The following is a 23,127-nucleotide window of genomic DNA, read 5'->3' on the forward strand; positions in this document are numbered from 1 at the left end:
GAGAGAGTGCGCCACAAGGGCTCCTGCGCGCTCACCCCCATCTCCAGGCTTTGCCTCCCCCTCCTTCTCGCCCATTCCATGAATTTCTGCCCCCGTTGCGAGCGAGTCGTCCACCATCTCCTTTCCTATCTAGCAGGAACAAGTAGGTGCGAATTATTGTCAACCCACAAAAGGAACTGGATATTGTGCTCCTGGTCCCACAACTCATCCTAAAGAGGCTGTTCTAGTTCCCATCAGGAGCCGTGGGTAGGGGATTGCGTGTCCGGCAGCACCTGAGGCTCTTCTGTGGAAGCGCGCCCCCGGGGTCTTTGGGGATGCTGTGGCCTCAGAATATGAGTGCCCTTCCATCCTCCCCCCTTCGCCGGCGATCTTCCAGTTACATAAGTGGAATGGGACATAGTCTGTAACGGGCTCCCATAGTCTTGGATCGCGAAGATCACCAATACCAGATGGGGCAAGTTCATCTCATCGCTGTGGTTCCTGTCACTTGTCCCTGAAAGTTTATTTTCTTTCTAGTGTGGTTATGACTGAATCACCCAAACTGAAACTCAGGTGACTTTTACATGGCGTGGCAATGTGTCTGTGGCTTTGCACTGAAGACTTAAGAGGTCATTGTGAAGAGTCTTAAAAGAGTGCTCTTACAGAGGAGACCGTGTATGACATTGCTAAGTATGGACCCGAGAGGGGGAAGCTTGCTCTTGAATATCTCTGTGGCAGTCGCTTCTGTTGTGTGTTCGGTGTGGATTGGTCCCAGCAGAAATGGGCTCCACCACAACATTGATATTCCTGACTCATGGTCAGGCAGATGTGTGCTTCTGGTTATTTTTCCAGGAACAGGAATGGGCTTTGCAGAGCTATTCACATGTTGTGTCTGCTGTGTTCACACGTTGTGTCTGCTGTGTGGGATCACTATCCTAAATAATGAGATGATAGGATCAAATTAAGGGGGTGGTTGGTGATCGTGGAGCCAAACCGTGTGTGTTGCTAAGTGGCTTAGACTTTGTAGAACTCTCACAAGTTGTAGGCGTAGTAGAAAAACGAAGCATAGTCGGACCTTGGTAGTAAAATTCGCTGTTAATAGGTGAATTTATTACTCTAGAGGGGAAATTTGGGTTTTGTGGCTGGACTTTTCAACTGGATCTCAGTGACTACAGTTAATAACAAGATTGAGCTGATCTCTTGGGTCTTTTGAAATATGCTGGATCCTTATGAAAAATGCAGGGTCTGGATTTTTAGGTCTTTTGGGAATTTCCCTCTGGGATTCAGGGAAATGGGATTTTTTAGGACTTCTACTTAAAATCCTAGTCAGGAAGCCTAGGAAACACTTCCTTTTAAAGGGCACATCAATCTAGTACAAGTACAGTTGATTAAGTAAGTCGCCACAGAGCACCCATTTGTAGCATGTTAGCTAGGTGGCTGATCACTGAGGTACATACTGTCCACGCACACAGACACACAAGCCTCACTTGACAAAGATTCCAAAGTATGCACTTCTGAACCTGAGATGTGACAGGACAAGGGCTCTGCTTTGTTTTGCCGTTGTTGGCAATGTGTTTGCCTCCTCAGATGCGCTCCAGCTAGTTGTTTGTTATACCCCCAGCCCTTTAAAACAGCACAGGCAGCGTCCAGAATATAGTTTCTCTGCAAAGTTCCTAGTGGCATCTGAAGTCAGCATGTCCTAACAGCTTGACGGCTTGCTTGCTAGTACTGGCTTATCACACTGTCCTATTTCTTGTTGTTAGAATTTTGCCTGGAATGCTTTAAACCTAGAGTACTTTGTTGCACCTGACAGAGCATGATGCAGTCAAACCCTACTGTTTTTGTATTGGAGGGGTTAAAATACAATTTTTGCATTCTATTTGCAGTTTCTAACCAGAGTCATTGTTTCCCTGTCTGCCCTGCCTCTGAGTGGCTGAATCTAGTGGGGCGGGGAGGCAAGCTGTGGTGGTTGACAAAACTGACTAGATGACTGCAGCATTATGTTGCCCCCACCCAAATATTCCTTCCCCCACATAGAGATGGAGTGAGAAGCTCACTTCTTTAACTTAGAATAAAGAAGAGCAGAGGTAAAATTTTTAGTTCCGGTCTCAAGGCCGGTTTCCACCGCTAATGTACCTGCCTGGGACTATTTGCATGATAAATGTTGTGTCCTGCAACTAGTAATCTTTTATAAAGGTGAATATCAGTGGAAATATTTAAATGGCTAAGAGCAGTTTGCTGGCAGGTTGCCTGAGTATCTGCGAGGAGGGGAGAATCACAGAAGATATTTGACGTTTGTAGTAACTAGTGTTTTAAACGAACGGGGGTAAAGAACAGTCCTAGAATGGAGGCAAGTTTCAGGGAGTTTGGCAGGACACTTCCTTGTATTCACTGCCCTCTGTTATGGTGACATGAGACCAGCCTCCTATGGCCGACAGGCACAATCTTTTTTCTTGGGTAGAGCATTATTGCCGCTCCAATGGAAGGACCTTGTCCTCAATGCTTCCGTACCAGCCCTGTTCAGGCAAACTGCCATTGTCACCACTGTGCTTCTACCTTGTTTTGGTTACGACAGACGTAAATGGGTCCCTCTTATTTGGGCTCACTCACACAAAGGTTGTGCTTCTCTGCCTTTACCTGCTCTCTTCTGCCTTTCTCTTGCAAGGAACCTTTACCTATTGAAAACTTGACTTTAATGCCATTGCTTAAAAACTTGGTTCCACCACTTTGATGGTAGGTATGGTGTGTAGGGGACCTGACCGGAAATGGGAATTTGGGGGTGGGCAGGGCATCCCCACTCAAAGGGCGAAGTGGCTATTCTGTTAGAGAATAAAGCCTTGGCCTTTATAGCTTTTTCAAGGCACACTTGTGTTGGGTCTGCTGGCATATGGATGTGTTCTCACTGTAGCTGTTTTGCTGTTACTGCAGAAGTCTGGACTCTCGGGAGCAAGCCTGAGGAAGCGGTCACTTGTCTTCCTTGCCTAAGAGCTGGGGGTGTTATATATATGGACCTGCAAATCACTGTTTTATTGGGTTTTCACCTAACTGCTCTCATCTGCTGGCTCTTTTATTTCCCCCATGAAATCTTCGGTTAATTAAAGATCTTAAACTTTCAAAGCTGGAAGGAACCTAGTCCAGCTCCCTCAGTGTATAAGTAGAAAAACAATTGTGGCTGTGAGAAATTGTGGCTTTTCCAGGGCCTCCCAGCCAGGATACCAGTTTGATTTTTATTATATAGCTAACTGAGTAATACTGTTACCTCGACTTTGGGGATTTCAAAGCATTCTATGACTCGACTGTTTAAGAGAATTGTAAGGCCTCACTGCACCTCAATAGATAATTTTAGGAACCATCCTGGTAGTTACAGACCAGCCGTAAGTAAAAGACTTGGTTTGTGTTGCCCTTCCTCTGCGTTTGATTACACAGGTAATTGTGTGAATAGTCTCTCTAAGCTGTACACACTAGGCTTTTTTTAGCGTAAAGATGAAAGTGCTACTTTTGGGCCAGCGAGGTATCCAAGATTAGCTAATATGGGCCAGTTTAGGTTTTAACAAGGAAATGATGGTTATCTTAATGATAAAAATGTGATGACAAAAGTCCTTTTTTGAACATGTGTTCAAGAGCAAAAGAGAAACTGTCAAACTAATAACTCAGCTTGTTGAACATTGCAATTTACTGATCCGAGAGGCTTTTTAAAAGTGATTGCTCTGAGTCAGACTTGTGTATTTTGGAGGTTGGCTTTGGATCCCCCAGGGCACTTGGTTTCCATTGATGCTGCTTTTTTCTCTTAGGGTGACAGCCCCAATTACATGATGTTACAGCAACTTGTTGCAGCTTCAGCTGCTTGAAAACGAAGGGAGACTTTGCCTCTGGGTTTCACGTGTTCTTTTGAGGAGGAGATATTAATGTTGCATGTTCTCTTGAACATGCATTCTATCCCTGAGTGTTTCTGTATGACATGGTATAAGAAATACGTACCAGAGATCATCACTAATAATATGCTTTATAGTGTCGAAGTGTCCTTCAGAAGTGACAAGATCTGTGATAGTATCGATTCTAACGCATGAATCTTTCCTTTATTTTAGCACCGTGTTTTATGTGCCAGTAATTTGCAGTTTATCCTTTGTTTCTAGCTAGGTAAGCTGGGAAATAGCATAGTACTTTGTCTATATGTTTATCTTCAAAATGTCACAAATAGCCCTGGGAAAAAGGTCGTGCAGCACAATGGGGGCTTTCAACTTACGATTTTCTTTGTTTTAGGCTCCATAAAAATACAGACTCACCAGTTCCTGCTTTGATGTGACATGTGACTCCCCAGAATACATCTTGCTTCTGTAGACCAGCTCCAACAGGATTCCATGGTAGCTGGAATGTTAGGGCTCAGGTAAGTAACCTTCCTTTTTTTTTTTTTAGTATATGTCCTGGTTTGGCCATCTGTTTTTAAAAAAATAATAAAAACAAGGAAAAAAATAAGATATACTACTCTTGGACAGTATAAAAGTACCCCAAAGACAAAAGACATAACTGTGCCAAACTGTGCCATATAATAAAAAAAAGTCACTTCCCTGAGCCCTGAAAGGTCAGTTTGGGTAGGGTTACTTGGTAGCCACAGCGTGATCTGGGGGCGGGCGTCAGATTAGAGCCGGAACTGGTGATCTGCAACTTCAGTTCACCTTGAGGCAGGTCAGCTGAGCTGAGAGCACTTTGACTGAGCTTTTCACCTGCCGCTGCTGCTGTTGCCCAGTGGTCTTCAGCATGGTGCTTTGTTTGCTTTGGTTTTGGGTAAATGACTTCTGGTCAACATTAGTGAGCAGTGGTAATGTATTTTCGGATACAGGAACTGGTGTATGGTCCCCTGGAAGGATAGCCTCCTGAAAGCTGTCACAGTGGAGCCCATGGCTAATGGCATGTACTTGCCACACTCCTTCCATGGGAACTAAAGAGAACACTCAGACACATGTCTGGCTCTTGAGACTCTAGAGCAGAATGAATGCTTTTTGAAAAGCTGGGGATCCAAGCTGTTGGAGGTCTGACACTCGGGTGCTCTGTCAGCCACACTTTTGGCTACTTTGATGCCCTTGTGTGGACTTAAGTTTTGTAAAAATGAGTGGTTCCTTCATTTCTCAATTGTCAGGCTCAGTATCTCAAGCTTTTTAAAAATCCGTGGCCACTCCACATTTGATGTTTTGACACCTGGATTTTAAACATTCCATGTGGTAAGGCAAAACATTCTAATTGATTTTTTCCATTTCTTTTCTTAAGAAAAAAATGTGAGTTTACACATATGCTACCACTGTGATTCCAGCTGAGACTCCCAAGTAGCACTTTGTTGTGTCTCTAGTGGTTTCTGACATCTCAGTCTAAAGCTGTGTGGACATCTTAGCCTGTTTAGAGACTATTTGAGGGGCAGTGTTTGGGCAGAGGAGAATAGAAGGTGTGGAAGGGAAGGGAAGAGCATCACACTGCTGCCAAGTCCCAAATTTGGTTTTGACTCCTGATCCTATGACTCAAATTGTCATTCCCCTTTGCTGTGGGGTATGCCTTGGGCCCTGCTGACAGGACATTCTTTGTACTCCATGTATTTATGCTGGTGGGAGTTGTGTGGCTGGCGCTTTGTGCATTGTCTCAGAAATTGTGTGGACTAAATGTAATATGGGCGGTAAATGGGTTTCTTCTGGATTTTATAAAACATGCAGTGATGACTCTACAATTTCTTCTAAAAAGTATAGAAAGGAAGAGATCTTTTAAAAATATCTCTTATTACTTATGAATGGGAAAGACAGCGATTTGAGTGAGCATCAAGGAACTTTGAAGGGAATACTCAAAGGACAGAACCTGTCTTTAGTAGATGAGTGCTTGTATCTTACTAATTTTCTTCTTTTTAAAGAAGCTATAAAAAGAATACATACTTTTATGGATACATACATTTTAAAGTATATCAAGTAAAAAATGAAAGCTTTCTGTTACTCTATGTGCCTGCTACCCAGAGTAACCATGTTAATAGCTTAACGTAGATCCTTCTGAATCTTCTTCTCAGGCTATACAAATATGCACATTTTGTGTTTTAACAAAATGAGGTTAGTATTATACATATTTATCTCTCTGCCTCATTTTTGTTAAATAGCACTATAGTCTGATACTAACTTTCTGTCATGCATTGTCCCCCTATTGGTTTTCCCAATGGTTTCCTATTAAAGATACTACTGGATTCAACTTACTCATATGTCAGTCTTTTTTTTTTTTAATATATTTTATTGATTTTTCACAGAGAGGAAGAGAGAGGAATAGAGAGTTAGAAACATCGATGAGAGAGAAACATCGATCAGCTGCCTCCTGCACACCCCCTACTGGGGATGTGCCTGCAACCAAGGGTACATGCCCTTGACCGGAATCGAACCTGGGACCCTTGAGTCCGCAGGCCGACGCTCTATCCACTGAGCCAAACTGGTCAGGGCTGTCAGTCTTTTTGAAGAACAACTGCTTAGACTTGAACTTGCTGGTCGGTACCACCACATTATCTTCCTAAATGGCTATTCCAGTTCCCATGACAGTCTGAGAAAGTGCCACTTCCCCATACCCTCCCAGTATTGGCTAGCCATCATTTAAATTTTTGCTCTTTGGGTTATTAACTGAGGCTGAACCTCAGTAATCATTGGTCATTTGTATTTGGTCTTTGTGAATTGCCTGTTCGTGTTCTGCACTCATTCTTCCATTGAGATATTTTTAAGTCAATTTGTAGAAACTCTCAATGTATTAAGGATATTAATTCTCTTCCATCATGCAGATATTTTTTCCTACTTTATCATATATCTTTTGATTCTGCTTGTCTTTTGATATATAAGATTTCTGTTATGATTTCTCCTTTTACTTTATACTTAGAAATCCTTTCCTACTATTGAACACATCAATATTCATCTATATTATCTTTCTTCATAAAAAACTTGAGCCCTGGCCAGTGTAACTCAGTTGATTGTGTATTGTCCCATGCACCAAAAGGTTGCCGGTTCGATCCTCAGTCAGGGGACATGTCTGGGTTGCAGGTTTGGTCCCCTGAGATCTCTCCCCCACCCCATTTCCCTTCCTCTTTCTCTAGCATCAATGAAAACATTTTCTTGATTTTTAAAAAGGCTTGATATGCTGTATTCACACATGCATATTTGATCTGTACAAAAGGATCTTATAGGTAAGTTGTCCTATGTTTTTTGTATGGTTTTTAAAAATAACAATTTGTATTTAACTTTAGGATAGGATGAGGAATAGAGCCCACTTAGCCAGTTATGTCATAGTTATTTGGTGAACCAGTAATACAGTCTTCACCTTTATCATGTGCTGACTTCAAGTGAACAAAGTATCTTTTACTTTTTTCTTTCTGAATTTTTTCTTTGTGAGGCTTGGTGGCAAGCCTGTCAGCGGATAATCATTTATTCATTCACCCAACAAATATTTGAGCCCCTGCTTTGAGCCAGGGGTGGTACTGGATCCTGCAAGTGCTGCCTTCTTGACTGGCTGCAGCGCTTATTCTGGAAGATTCAAGAAAATAGTGGATCTTCACAAAAGTAGGTTTTAGATCATCTAGGAGGAAATTCAGAGGCTGTGCTTGTGTGTGTGTGTATGATTCTGACATATAAGTTTTAGCTTTAGGGTAGACTGCAACATAAAGCATAGTTTGTTTTATAACTCATGTAATTGCAGGGTGATTTTTGTCTTGAATTATGATGAGGGCTTTTTGCTGTTGAAACAGTTCTATATTCAGCGAGCTTGATTGTTATGATAGAATAAAAGTTACGTACTGATAAAAATGGTAATTTTCTTCTATGATGATTTTGAAGCTTTCCTGTAGAGGCTGATAAATATAAAGACAGCCTTTTGGTGAATATAATCTTAGGAGAACAAGTGTAATTTTTTACAACTTGCATTATTTAAATCTAATAAATACCCACAAAACCGAAGTGAAATCCTGATTTGTATTGAAAATATTTTTTATTTAAAAAGGGTATAGCCCTAACCGGTTTGGCTCAGTGGATAGAGCGTTGGGCTGCGGACTGAAGGGTCCCAGGTTCGATTCCAGTCAAGGGCATGTACCTTGGCTGCGGGCACATCCCGAGTAGGGGGTAATCAGGAGGCAGCTGATTGATGTTTCTTGCTCATCAATGTTTCTAACTCTCTATCCCTCTCCCTTACTCTCTGTAAAAAATCAATGAAATATATTTAAATAAATAAAAGGGTATATAAATGATGAAGGAAAAGGCTTCTTATATAAGGCTGAGTTTTTTAAAAATGATTTTTTGAATAGTTGAGTATATAGTACAGAATGAAAAACGTGGTATTAAAGGTTATATGATAAAAGATCTTGCTGCCCTAGCTGGTTTGGCTTAGTGGCTAGAGCGTCGGTCTATGGACTGAAAGGTCCCAGGTTCGATTCCGGTCAAGGGCACATGCCTGGGTTGCGGGCTTGATCCCCAGTGCGGGGCATGCAGGAGGCAGCCAATCAATGATTCTCTCTCATCATTGATGTTTCTATCTCTTTCTCCCTCTCCCTTCCTCTCTGAAATCAATAAAAATATATATTTTTTAAAAAGAGATAAACACCAACACCATTATAAAAAAAAAGATCTCCTTGCCATCCGGTCTCCGGATATCCATTTCTGTCCCTGGAGGCAGCCATCATTACCAGTTCTATTTGTGTGTGTGTGTGTGTGTGTGTGTGTGTGTGTGTGATTTTTAAATTGTGGTATAATACGTAATATCAAATTTACCATTTTATACATTTTAAGTGTACAATTTAGAGACCTTAAGTACATTCTCGTTGTGCAGCCATCACCAATATGCATCTCCAGAACCCTTTTCATCTTGCAAAAGTGAAACTGTCCCCATTAAACCATTAGTCCCCATTCCTTCCTCCTCCCCCTGCTCCTGGCAATCACCCTTATACTTTGTCTCTATGAAATTGGATACCTCATTATTATATATATTATACTAGAGGCCTGGTGCACGAAATTCATGCACGGGTAGGGTCCCTAGGCCTGGCCAGCAATCAGGGCCGATTGGGACCTTCCGACTGCCAGCTGGGGCCTTCCTTCGTTCTGCACTACCCCCTGGTGGTCAGCACATGTCATAGCGAGCGATAGAACTCCTGGTCAAACTCCTGCAGGGACACTTTGCATATTAGCCTTTTATATATATAGACAGGTATGTGTTTATGTATATATTTTGGGTGTGTGTGTTTACACTATAAATACTGTGCACATTTGCGATTGCTTTTTTTAGTTAATGTATCTTGGAGATTGTTTGGTATCAGTTCCTATACACCCATATCATTCTCTTTCTTTTTTTTTTTTTTAAATCCTCACCCAAGGATTTTTTTCCATTGATTTTTAGAGAGAATGGAAGGGAGGGAGGGGAAGAGAGAGAAAGAGAGAAACCAGAAGAGAAACATTGATGTGAGAGAGAGAGATATTGATTGGTTGCCTCTTGTACTCGGCCTGTAAATTTCCTCCTAGATTATCTAAAACCTACTTTTGTGAAGATCCACTATTTTCTTGAATCTTCCAGAATGAGCACTGCAGAATGAGAACCTGCAATCTGTGACCCTTCAGTGTGTGGTCTGATGCTCCAACCACTGAGCACACTGGCCAGGGCTCGTATCATTCTTTTTAAAAGGGTTGGTTTAGTAGTCCATTGTATGGATGCACTATAATTTAACTAGTTTTCTATTGGTGGATATTTTTGTTTCCAGTGTTTTTAACTTTATTAATGCTGTAGTGAATAGTCTTGTACATATACCATATTGCTTATAGCAAGTATATGTATAGGAGAAATTCCTAGAGATGGGACTTGCTGGATCAAAGGTATATGCATTTTAAACTTTGATAGATATTGCTAAATCAAGGGTACATGGGAGTGGGGTGAGGGAAGTTACTTCTTTGGAAAGTGACCCCCAAGACATTAGCTTAGTTCCGGGTGGAGGAGAGACCAGTATATATGGAGGCTTGGGCCAGAGAGAACTGTTTGGCTGGGTCTGAGGAGTTTGGAGTGTGGAGGTGAATGAGACAGGCAAAGCAAGTCAAGCTGTGGGTTGGGAGTGGTTCTGTTTGCAGTGTGCTGGTAGGAAATCAGACAGCCTTACAACTGTGCTGAATAGTCTCAGCTTTCCTTCCAAGCTGCATCATACTTGAAGATGTTCCCAAGCCTCAGAAGGTAATGTGAGGCCCTCTGGCTATCCATCATGTCCCCTTTCCACCCCTCAGTGCTCTGGAGGCCATCTGCCCTGAACTGACATCCCACCCACCCATCAGGCCCTGAGGGTTCCCACTCCAGGTCCCTTCATGGAACTTTCCATCTCTCCACTTCTCCCCCAGGAGACCCTGGAAGACTCTTGAAAAGAAGGCTTTCCCTTCTTCGACACACTTTATTTTCTGATCTTCAATACTGAGAGGGCAAGAGCTTGTATGATGTGTGAGTCAACTATGGTACCAAACTCAAGCTTAGTTCTTCTGTTGTTGTTTTTTGAAAAAATTTTTTTTTTTACCCAAGACTTTCATCGTGAAGGAAGCAGTGTGTAAACAAGCTTTCCCCTGGCTTGTCAAGGATCAGGTCCACCCTGACAAGCCATTGTGGATGGCCCACTGTAATCCCTGTGAGCATGGACTAAGGAGATGTGATTGGAGCCTTCCTCGTTGCCCATCCGTGTGCCTGCCTTTGAAGTCCTGCTATCCTGCAGGACTTCAAAGTGGTAGCTACTCGGGTACTTTTCACTTGGACTTTAGAAATATTAACAGTTTGTCCAATTTACATCAGCCTCCTTTTATGAAACTCAAATGTGACAACTCCTGCAAAATCCCAGCCTGTGGTTACACTTGCTGCCCTGCCTCCCCAAGGTAGCCTGTTCCCCAAAGATGATGGGGATAGTCTCCACGCTCCATGAAAGCTTTATGCTGTTACACATAACCAATATATAACATTCGAAAGTGTTTTTGCAAATTTACAGGGTGGTATTGGAGCTGTAACATTTTGCAAGTTATTCTTTTCACTAATACTTAGCTTTTGAGCCTGGTCCATGTTGCTCTATGCACACATTCATTTAGTATGTCTCCTTGTGCTGTAGAAACATCTTTATAGCAGAAGCCCCACCAGAGCCCTGAATGGAATTGTAGAGAAATGAGGATTGACATCTGGTTTATGTTTACATCCTTTGGTCCTATTAACCGAGAAGATATTTTTATTTCTGTGTTTGTTAAAGCTTTCCTCAAAAAAGGCATCCATTTTCTAGACTTATTAATAGGACAGTTTAAAGGTTTTATTTTTAGATTTGAAAGAAAGCAAAGCCGGCTTCTAAGATATGCACATTTCTCTTTGTTTTAATCTCCTTTGCAACATTGCACATTACTGCTAAAATATGAACTTGAGCATTTTTAAGCATGAACTGATTTTGTATGGGTGAGTTATTTTTGAAAATATTTAAAGCATTTTGGTTTTTCTGAGACTTCTAGTGGTAGTTAAGTTTTTGTTTTGTTTTTAAATACATTTTTATTGATTTTTAGAGAGAGAGGAAGGGAGAGAAAGAAACATCAATGTGAGAGAGAAACATCAATTGGTTGCCTTCTGCATGCACCCTGACCAGGGATTGAGCCCGCAACCTGGCCACGTGCCCTGACCGGGAATTGAACCGGCAACCTGTCGGTGCATGGGACAGTGCTCAACCAACTGAGTCACACCAGCCAGGTCAAGTTTTGACATTACTTTGACAGGTTGTATTTTAAATTTATGCGTATTTACTAACTTGTTTTTTAAATATAAATTTTCGTGTGTTTCTGGTTTTCGTGTTTTTTGTAAACAACAGAAGGTATTAGTCCATATTAAGTACTAATTTGCTCTAATATTTTCAGCTGTTTTGGGAATTGCACTTGGCAAAAAAAATAGACATACGTCTGCAGTTGTGACAGTTTGTCTTTTTGTTCCTTTTAACTCTAGAGTAAATAATTCTAGTGAATTTTTTTCTAGATTTGTAAGAACATGGGAATGATTAAAGTCCTCAATACCTAAGTGGTTAGGGAAGGTTGAAAGTCTTCTTTCAGTGGTATCACCCTATTAAAAAAAACGTTAATGTAGCTTGTAAGCAACTGTATAAAATTTCTTAGTCACTCTTCCGGGTTAAGACAAAGCAAGCAAGCAGAATATGGTATTTATTTTTTTAATTACACAAGTAAAACATTGTAAAAAAAAAAAAGTAGATGCATATGGAAATTACTCTGGAAATTCCATGCAGAGAAAACTGCTGTTACTATTTGGTGTGTATCTTTCTAGACCGAGGGCTCTGAGAATTCAGGGGTTCTGTGACCTTGAATGGGAAAAACATTCCATCTTTATTTTCACCAACCTCTCACTGAAAATTCAGATTTCCTTCAGTGGTGACTGTAGGCAACAGACTATGGTAGTGTGAGGAGTACCTGTGACTTTGTCACCAATAGAGATCAAAGATGCTATCGTATTATAGTTGCAGATGTTTTGAAATATCATTTGTGCTCATCACTCCTTCAAACTTTGGGTAGTTGTTTGATCCACCTCTAGATCTGGATATTTAATGGTTTACTAAAGAAGCCCATATTACTCTAGCTCCAGTTCTCAAAGTATGTTGTTAATAAATTTTTCTGCATTTTATTTTATGCATTTCAAAACATTCTTGCCCTAGCCAGTTTGGCTCAGTGGATAGAGCATCGGCCTCAGTCTGAAGGATCCCGGATTCAGTTCCAGTCAAGGGCGCATGCCCAGGTTGCAGGCTTGATCCCCAGTGCAGGACATGCAGGAGGCAGCCAATCAATGGTTCTCTCTCATCATGGATGTTTCTCTCTCCCTCTCCTTTCCTCTCTGAAATCAATAAAAATATATTTTAAAAAATAATAGATTCTTCAGGAGGGGGTTCCAGAGGGCCAACAGGATCATGGCAGAAAAAGATTAAGAATGCCTATTGTGCCCGGCTGGTGTAGCTCAGTGGTTGAGTGTTGACCTATGAACCAGGATATCACAGTTTGATTCCTGGTCAGGGCACATGCCCACGTTGCGGGCTTGATCCACAGTGGGGGCATGCAGGAGGCAGCCGATTGATGTTTCTATCTCTATCCCTGTCCCTTCCTCTCTAAAATCAATAAAAAATACATTGTTTTTAAAAAAACACCTTTTGTGTACATTATACCATGCAACTACAAATAGAAGAACAGCCAGCACTGAGTAGTCAGTATGTGGGGGATAAAGAGACCAAGGAAATCCCTAAAGCACAGGTGCAATAAAGGGAGATAAGATGACATTTAAAGCTTAGTTCCAATTATTGTATCAAACATTTTTATGAACATGTTTGTTTTTTTACAGATACTATGTAAAATGTAATGCAACTAAAACTGCTTAAGAATTCTTAGTATGCATATTGTTTTAGATAAATGGGATCATATAGTATGTGCAGTTGTAACTTGCCTTCTTTCTTCAATGATATGTTGTATCTGTCCATGTCAGTAAAAATAGGCTTGTATCATCACTTTTCCCTAAAAGGAAAATAACTTAGTTGTATTTTCTAATTCCAAAATAATACCTGATGAAAAAATTTTTTAGAAAATGTAGGAAGAGGAACATTAAGAATTGCGCATAAATCTGCTATCTACATAGATAACATCTGGATAATGTCTTTCTTTACACCATCATTTTTAATGACCACTTGACATTTCATTGATAGTTATGCCTTGACTTAATTAGAGGCATTTCCATTGTGTCTGTGTTTTCATTGCTCTGAATGACAGGTACAGTTGTGTGCTGATGATTTCACTCTGTGCCTGCATCTCTAACCTCCCTCTTAAGCCCCACATTGGATGGCCTCTTCAGTATTTCCCCTTGAGTTGCTCATAGACATCTCAGACTTAACAAGTCCCAAACAGAACTCTTGCTTTCCCCCCGCCATTTAAATCTACTTCACCTCCTGTCTTTTCTGTCTCAGTAAACAACATCAATATCCACCCAGTTACCAATAAAAAATTCTAGTAGTTGTCCTTGATTCTGCTCTTTCCTTCACCTTCCTCTAATTCACCAGCAAGTCCTGTGGGGCTTTACATTCAAAAGGTACTCCAGAACCATCTCTACTTCTAAGACCTCCATCCAAGCCACAGGTTACCTCTCAGATGGATGCAGCAGGACTTTGGGTGATATATTGAACAGCTTCCTCACCTACACGCATTTCATAAGGTTATTTGTTAAAATGAAACTCAATTCTAAATGATGGGATTGTTCCACATTTAGTAACTTTTTTATCTGGCCAATACAGTTCAGTTTGAGTACTGAGTTCCTTGCTGCTCCATGCCAACGGATCTGCAGTTTATCAGGCTGTCATCAGCCATTCGTTCCATGACAGAGTCAGGTGTGTATGGTACCCCAGGCACTGAGATTAGTGGTGCCTTTCCTCATGGAGCCTAAGTTTGGCAGGAGAGACAGACTTTAAATATTTCACAAGTAATTATGTCATTACAGTGGGTTAAGTACTCTGAAGGAAAAATACATGGTGCTCACTGTGATCATATGTAATGGAGGAACAGCCCAGCCTTGGGAGGGATAAGGAGGCAATGCCAAAGCTGGAAATCAAGGGGGGACAGAAGTGTTGGGCAAGGTGCAGAGTGGATGAGGGCTTTTTTCCAAAGGAGAAATGCATGTGTGAAGCACCCTCTCCCCTCAAGCCTGGCAGGAGCTTGGCCATCAGAGGCTCTTAAGCCCTGTGTGGCTGGAGCAGAGCAGGATTTTAGTGGGGGGGGGGGTGGTGACAGATGCAGGCAGAAAGGTTGACAGGCTTGGTGCAGGATTTTTTATGTTAATGTCAGAGTAGTAGGAAACTATTGAGGGTTAGGTTTGGATTTTGAGTTTTTATCAAAATATTACAGCCACTCAATAACAACATAACCTCTCTCAAAAGAGGTTATGGTGAAAATAACAGTCTACCCCTTCCCATTCCTGTTCCATGACCCAGAGATGACAGCTTTTAACCGTTTTCTACTTTTAGTTTCTTTGATGGTTACCTTCAAAACTAAATTATATGCTTATACATTTTTCTTCACTTGCCAACTTTGGGGGATTATATTAGCTCCCTGAAGTGAAAGAGGATGACCGCCCTGACCAGTTTTGTTCAGTGGTTAAAGCGTCAGCCCGCAGACTGAAGGGTTGCGGATCCGATTCTGGTCAAGGGCACATTCCTTGGTTGCAGGCTAAATCCCCAACCCCAGTCGGAGTGAATTTGAGAGGCAGCCAATAGATGTGTCTCTCTCACATCGATGTTTCTCTCCTTCTCTGTCTCTCTTCCCACTTTCTCTAAAAATCGATGGGAAAAATATCCTCTGGTGAGGATTAATGAAAGAGGATGACTTAGCTTACATCACCTCCCATGTTGAGATTCATAATCACATTTTCTCTATAACTTTAAACAGTGGTTCCTGTTCCATCTATTTTAGTCCATATGGCACTTCCCTCTGTATGTATAAGATGAGGATATTAATTACCCGATTTTCCTTCTACATGTCCCCCCACTTCTACCTCCTAAAAGCTATACTTGATCAGTTCCATTCTTTTTTTTTTAAATATATTTTACTGATTTTTTACAGAGGGGAAGGGAGAGGGATAGAGAGTTAGAAACATCGATGAGAGATTAACACTGATCAGCTGCCTCCTGCATACTCCCCACAGGGGATGTGCCCGCAGCCAAGGTACATGCCCTTGACTAGAATCGAACCCGGGACCCTTGAGTCCACAGGCTGACGCTCTATCCACTGAGCCAAACTGGTCAGGGCTCCATTCTTACAATTGTTAAGTTTATGCCCTGCCCTGCAACCACATCCAGTGGTCATAGGTTAATTCTAAAGTTGAAAGCAAGTCAACATCATTGACATTATTACACATATGTAACTACTGTTCACCATAAGGCTTAGTAATGAATGTGAAGATTACATTTCTTTATAGGTCTAGAATCACAATCTCCCTTTCTTAGACTCTACCACCTGCTTAAAATTCTTGCTTTATATTTGGACCTTGGCTTTCTTGTACAGTTCTTTGTTTTTCCCACTGCTTCTGATTGTTTTTCACTTTCGTTTACTACTATTTCCTGATCTCGTAAAAATCCTCTCAGCCATGCTATTTCTTGCCTGCAGTTCTGCATTTCTCACCATTAAAGGCCTTCCTCTCAGAGCTCTCTATTGGCCTGCAATCTGGACAAGTACTTGCTTTGTAAGGTTGTACACACTGCCACCTGGATCTTCCCTTCTCTGAGCTCTGGGGTTTGAACTACTGTTTCACAAAATCCCTATCTTTTACTTGGTTTACTCCTTGTTTTCTGGAATACATCTTTAAATAACTTGCTAAGAGAGGGTGCATGGGTAGTAAACTGAAATGGACACTGTTGCTTACCCATATCCAGTTTCTATAAAACCCTGGTATTACTCACCTTTCCACATTATTCCCAACTCCAGCAAGGATCCTGAAGTCATTCCACACATTGCATTCCCTTGGCAAGGAACTGTTATTGATTAAGGCTGGACCTGAGATCTCAGTTGGTCCACTCAGACTGAAGGGAGGGGCTTCAGTGGCATGTTCAGAGGAGACTTATTTCCCTCACTGTATGTAAACAAGGAAGGTTCTGCTGGCAACTCTGTAACCTCAGACTGAGGGACCAAGCCTGAGGACAGCACTTCCTCACCAAGGATGATGGAGTAGAGAGACAGGAGGGACCTGGGGCCTGCCCCAGCTCTGGGCTTCCAGTTATGTGAAAGAATACACTTTTGAATTTTGTAAGCTATTTTGAATTTGCTTTTCTCTTACTTGCGCCCAAAAGCATTATAACAGACATGTCTTCTGAGTAACTGCATGTCTAAAATGCCTTTCTTTTGCTCTTCTACTTGATTAGCTAAGAATAGGATTCCAAGGTTAAAAGTTATTTTCCATTCTGGACCTGGAGAGTATTATGCTAAGCGAAATAAGCCAGTCAGAGAAAGACAAGTATCACATGATCTCATTCATATGTGGAATCTAATGAACAAAATAAACTGTTGAACAAAATAGATCCAGAGACATCGAAGCATGGAACAAACAGGCTGTCGAATCTCAGAAGGAAGACCGGAATGGGTGGGCAGGAGGGAAGAAATCAACCAAAGAACTTGTATATGCATAACCCTTGGACACAGACAATAGGGTGGTAAAGGCCTGGGGGTGGGGGGGAGATGGGCTATAAGGGGTCAATGGGGGGAAAAGGGGGACATATGTAATACTCTCAACCATAAAGATTTTTTAAATAAATAAAGACAATATTAGAAAAGAAAAAAAAAGTTATTTTCCCTCCTAACTTTGAAGGCATTGCTACCATTGTCTTCTAGCATGCAGAGTCACTAATGAAACAAACTAGTTGTGGTTCTTTTGTAGGTGGTTTTCTTTACTCGCTTCTTCCCTGGAGAATACTTTTGTCTATTGTCAAGTCTTTTTTAAAATATGTTAGCTTCCATTCTTTTATTTTCTTTCTTATGGAGACTCCTGTTCGCTTAATTTTGGACTTCTTACATTGGTCCTCTGTCTTGATCTTCCCTCATATTTTGCATTTATTAATTTTTGCTCTGGATTTTCTGATATCTCCTAGACTTTATTTTCTACCTTTTCTGTTAAATTCTTTATTTCAGCCCAATCTTTTTTTTTTCTAACTTATTGCGAAGCCTGTGTGTCCACTGCATAGAATCAATTGTTGACATTTTGACATATTTGCTTGGTTTGCATTGCTATGTGTATTTTTATATCCTTTTGCTGACTATTTGAAAGGAATTCGCAGACAGCATGGCATTTCATCCCTGAGTACTTCAGCAAACATCTGAAAATCAGGACATTTTCCAATATAAGCATAATGTCTCAAGTAGATCTCGGAAAATTAACAGTAATTCTCCAATGTTATCAGACAGCCATTCCAAATTGTAATTTACCCCAAGTGTCTTTTATAGCTGTGGTGTGTTTTTGTGGGGTTTTTTTTGGGGGGGGGGGGGGGGGGCGGACAGGCAGTAACCAATTAAGATTTATACCTTGCATTTGCATATGCTTCTTTTGTCTCTTCTAACAAGAACAGCCTCCCTACCTCCAGTCCACCTGTGACATTGACTTTATGAAGTACCAGCCCAGTTGTCTTACAGAAGGCCCACATTTGAGATGTGTTTCTTTTCCTGATTATTCCTTACATTAATTGTAAATGAGAGGTTATATCTGCGGGTTTGTTTAGGTAAACATTTGGGGTAAGAATATTTTGTATTAGCATCAGACTGATTGGTTCTCCTGTGGTTCTTGATGCAACATTTTACCACTTGGTTGAAGAAGGAGGTTACTGCCAAATTTCTCCATTGCGGATATACAGTTTTCCTATTGTAATTGACAAGTAATCTGTGGTGTGATGCTTTGGCACCATATGAAGATCCTGTTGCCCAACAGCCATTCACCTAATGATTTTAGCATTCATTGATGATCCTTGCCTGCAGCTGTTATTACATTGGTGTTACAAATGATGGGTTTTCTAATTCTGTCATCTCTTCTACTTCTAATATTGGCATTCAGTAAAGAACTTTCCTTCCTTAGGTAAGGAGGAACTATTTTTCCTTCTAAAAAGGCAGTATAAATGCTAAATCTTTGCCTTTAATTACTAAATTAATTACCAAATTCTAGAGTAAGGAGTTGGTATAATGAGCACCTCAAATGGTGACAAAATATTTGCTGTTGGCCCTAACCAGTTTGGCTCAGTGGGTAAAGCATCGGCCCACAGACTAAAAGGTCCTGGGTTCGATTCCGGTCAAGGGGAATCCTTTCTTGCCTCTTCCTAGTTTCTGGTGGTTTGCTAACAATCTTGGTGTTTCTTGACTTGTGGCTTCATCATTCTAGTATCTGCCTTCCTCATTATGTGGCATTCTCTGTGTGTGTCTGTTTTCACATAGCTGTCTTCTTATAAGGACACCAGTCGTATTGGAATATGGGCCCGCCCTACTCCAGGATAAACTCATCTTAGTTAATTGCATCTGCAAGGACCTCATTTCCCAATAAGGTCACATTTATAGGTACTGGATTAGGATGTATCTTTTTTGAGGAAGACACAATTTAATACACAACACTATTTCATAACATACATAAAAATTAATTTTAGCCTTAGTGTGGCTCAGTTGTTTGGGTGTCGTTCCGTGCATGGGAAGATTGCCAGTTTGATTCCCAGTCAGGGCATATGCCCAGATTGCTGGCTCAATCCCCGATAGGGGTGCATGCGGAAGGCAACTGAACAATGTTTTTCTCTCTCTCTCTCCCTTCCTCTATCTCTAAAAATCAATAAAAACATATAAAAAAGAAAACGAAAAGTCACTGAGAAAATAGTTGAGACAAGTCATATCTGACAAAGGACTTGTATCAGAGTATATAAAGAACTCCCTGCCCTAACCGGTTTGGCTCAGTGGATAGAGCGTCGGCCTGCGGACTCAAGGGTCCCAGGTTCGATTCCGGTCAAGGGCATATACCTTGGTTGCGGGCACATCCCCAGTAGGGGGTGTGCAGGAGGCAGCTGGTCAATGTTTCTCTCTCATCGATGTTTCTAACTCTCTATCCCTCTCCCTTCCTCTCTGTAAAAAAAAAATCAATAAAATATATTTAAAAAAAGAAAAAAAGAACTCCTACAACTCAATAGTAAAAAGACAACTTATTTTTAAAAGGTGAAAAGATTTTAATAGATACTTCACATATTATGGCCTCTGAATTATGACCAGTATACTCATGAGGAAGTGTTCAACATTAGTCATCAAAGAAATACAAATTAAAGCACAATGAAGTAATAGTACACACCCACCACAATGGCCAAAACTGACAACACCAAATGTTGTTGGGGATGTGAGGTGGGGCTGACTAGGAAGTGGTACCAGGGAACTTAATGTGGCTATGGTGACATCTATCTTGATATCAGGGTTTAGCTTATACAGGTGCATGCAGTTGACAGAACTCATCAAATTATACACTTAAGATTTGTCATTTTAGCGGATGTAAATTTTACCTGAAAAAAGGACATGAATTTTCAACTCTAATTAATGATATGCATGCAGTAGTGTAAGTGTACTGCTGTATGAACTTTGAAATGCATCAAGAGTAAGAAGAATTGCCCTGACCGGTTTGGCTCAGTGGATAGAGCGTCGGCCTGCGGACTGAAGGGTCCCAGGTTCGATTCTGGTCAAGGGCATGTACCTTGGTTGCTGGCACATCCCCAGTAGGGAGTGTGCAGGAAGCAGCTGAATCGATGTTTCTCTCTCATCGATGTTCCTAACTCTCTATCCCTCTCCTTCTCCCTTCCTCTCTGTAAAAAAATCAATAAAATATACTTTAAAAAAAAAGAATAAGAAGAATTAATGGATGGATGAATGATGTCAACAACGGTAGAATCTAGGTGATGAGTATGTGGGTGTTCTTATACAGTTTGTTCAATTATTCTGTATGTTTGAATTTTTCTTTACAATATGTTGGGGAAAAGTCACTTGGAATAATCCTTTTCTGTCTGGTTATGTTATTGATTTGATATATAGTTAGATTTATTTGTTATTTTATGGTTTGCTTTTTATCCCTATTTTGGGGCTACATAAAGTATTTAATGGTTCAGAAATCATGCCTAATGTAATACAGGGAATTGCTACTAATTGATCTTTGTTTAGTTTGTGGAATAACAGAAAGTTATGATTATAGTAGTGATTCTTTATATTAGTGGAATAACAAAAAGTTATGATTGTGGTAGTGTTTATTTATATTAATACCCTATACACACATTTTATGTACATGTAAACGTGTATGGTTTTTGTAATTGTCTTTTGTTATACTTGTCCTGATTATATTTATTGAAATGTAATTTGATGTCTAGTATAATAGGCTTGAATTAAAAAACAACAACAACACCAAGCCAAAATAGAAGGGTATACTCAGAAGTCACATTTCCATCTCTATCCCCTTGATCCTATTTCCCTCACTCCTTTATAGGTGACTATTTTTATTGGTTTCTTGCTCATCCTTCTATGGTTTCCTCTTGCAAAGATAAGCCAGTAATTCTATTTCTCCTTTCTTACACACAAAGTTAGCATGCTGGATATACTGTTTTGCATCTTGTGTTGTTGTTGTTGTTGTTGGTTGTTTTAATATATTATTGATTTCAGCAAGGAAGGGAGAGAGAGATAGAAATATCAATGATGAGAGAGAATAATTGATTGGCTGCCTCCTGCACTCCCCCCTCCCCCCCCCCCCCCCCACTGGGGATTGAGCCCGCAACCTGGGCATGTGCCCTGACCAGGAATCAAACCTTGACTTCCTGGTTCATAGGTCGATGCTCAACCATTGAGCCACGTGGTCAGGCTTACATCTTGTTTTCAGTTTATTCTCACTTTGTCTGTCCTGAAGGTCACTCCATATCAGCATAGATACACTCCTTATTATGGCAGTGTAGAACTTTCCCTTCTTCATTTTTTTTTTGTTCCTGCTGCATAGACTCTGTTGTATAGATCAACCATGCTTTAGTCAAGCAGCTCCCTGAGGATGGACATTTTGGTCCCTTTCAGTCTTTTCCTATTGTAAACAGTGCCACACTGTTTCTTTGTATTTGTAACTAACCCGTTTTAAATCTCTGAATTCTTTTATCATCTGTCTGTTTCTTTCTTGTTCTGGACGTTTTTGTTCTGGTTTTATGGCTGTATTATCTTCTAGAATTTCTACTCTATGGACAGAATTTGTTTTTCTTCCATGTTGCTGGGTCTCTTCCCCTGATTTTGAAGAGCCGTTTGCGTTGGAGACAGGAGGCCTGGTTATCTGGCACACTGCTCCTGCTCTGATGGAGTTGCCCATTTTCTGCAGGGTCCCTCCACAGAGCGGAGGTTTGAAGTAGGAGTTATTTGAGGAACAGGACAGAGCAGGTTGACCATCAGACTTGGCTTTGTGGGGAATAAGACAGGGGTCAGCCCTCAGAGACCAGAAAGAGGTGGATTTCACCTGGGCTGCTTGCTCCCAGCCACACCAGGAGTCTTGGGAGGAAGAGAAAGTTCCAGCCATTGATTGAGAAAAGACCCTTTGGTTTCTTGCCCGTGGGAGGAAGTGGCACCTTACCACTCAGAGTGTGCTCCATTGACTAGCCCCAGTACCATCAGCTTCACCTGGGAGCTTGCTGGAAGTGCCCATCCCAAACCTACTGGGTCAGAATATGATGGTCAGCAACGCCCACCAGGTGACTAGTATGACATGAGAGAGTTTGAGGGGCACTGCTTGCCCCCAGTCTGCTCTGATCTAAGAACCTCTTTGGTGTTCTCATCTCCTTTGTAGCTCCTGTGTACTACATTCTGCTCTATTCTGTTAGTCAACATGTTCCTCTTACGTCCAGCATCTAGAAATTTGTGAAATACATCTCATCTGTTCACAAGTCCCCTCCTACTGTCATCTCTGTGGGATATTTCTTCCTCTTTATACATCTGTGTACTTTGTTTCTTTGAGGTTTGAAGAGTTAGGTTATAAATGGGTAAGTGGGAGGTGAAGAAATGGAGACTGGTTATAGACAACTCTTTTTGAAAAGTTTTGCTGTAATGAGGACCAGAAAAATGGGGGTGGGGTCAAAGGTGATGTGGGGTTGCAGAGGGTCTTTTTCAGATGGGTGGCTATGAGAGCGTGTTTGCACAAGGAGGAAAAAAAGAAGAGGAGACATGGGGCCCTATGAAGTTGCAGAGTAGAGTCCGTGCATGAAGAGTGACCATCTGAGGGCGGGCTTGGGGTAGGCACTTCCTCTTTGGTAAAAGCAAGAGGATAGAAGGCACATGGATCCTTTGTTAAAGCTCAGGAGTCTAGTGAGAATCAGAGCTCAAGTAGAAGCTGGTGAGTTTATGTGACAGCTGCAACAGGGACAGCAGCATATTCTTGCACAGTGCTGGATGCCAGATGTCCAAAATCCAGGTGTCACAGGGCCCACTCACTCCTGAGGCTCTAGCAAAGAATCCTTCCTTGCCACTTTAGCAGCTGGCAGCTGCCTGACAATCCTAGACATTCCTGGCTTGTGGTTACATCACCCCAATCTCTGCTTCCATCTTCAGTTGGCCTTCTCTAGTGTGTCTTCTCACCCTAAGT

General features: G+C 41.2%; 1 protein-coding gene across 1 annotated transcript in view; it reads left to right on the forward strand.

Moving 5' to 3' along the window:
* The first annotated feature begins 26 nt into the window (after positions 1–26).
* The window catches only part of MECP2 (methyl CpG binding protein 2), a 65,572-nt gene continuing 42,471 nt past the window's right edge, over positions 27–23,127 (forward strand). The window contains exon 1 of the mRNA XM_014533248.1: positions 27–142. Coding sequence (XP_014388734.1) covers positions 79–142 — 64 coding nt within the window. The 5' untranslated portion in view covers positions 27–78. The remainder of the gene's footprint in view (positions 143–23,127) is intronic.

This window comes from Myotis brandtii, unplaced genomic scaffold (genome assembly GCF_000412655.1).
Source record: "Myotis brandtii unplaced genomic scaffold, ASM41265v1 scaffold959, whole genome shotgun sequence".
Classification (NCBI taxonomy): domain Eukaryota; kingdom Metazoa; phylum Chordata; class Mammalia; order Chiroptera; family Vespertilionidae; genus Myotis; species Myotis brandtii.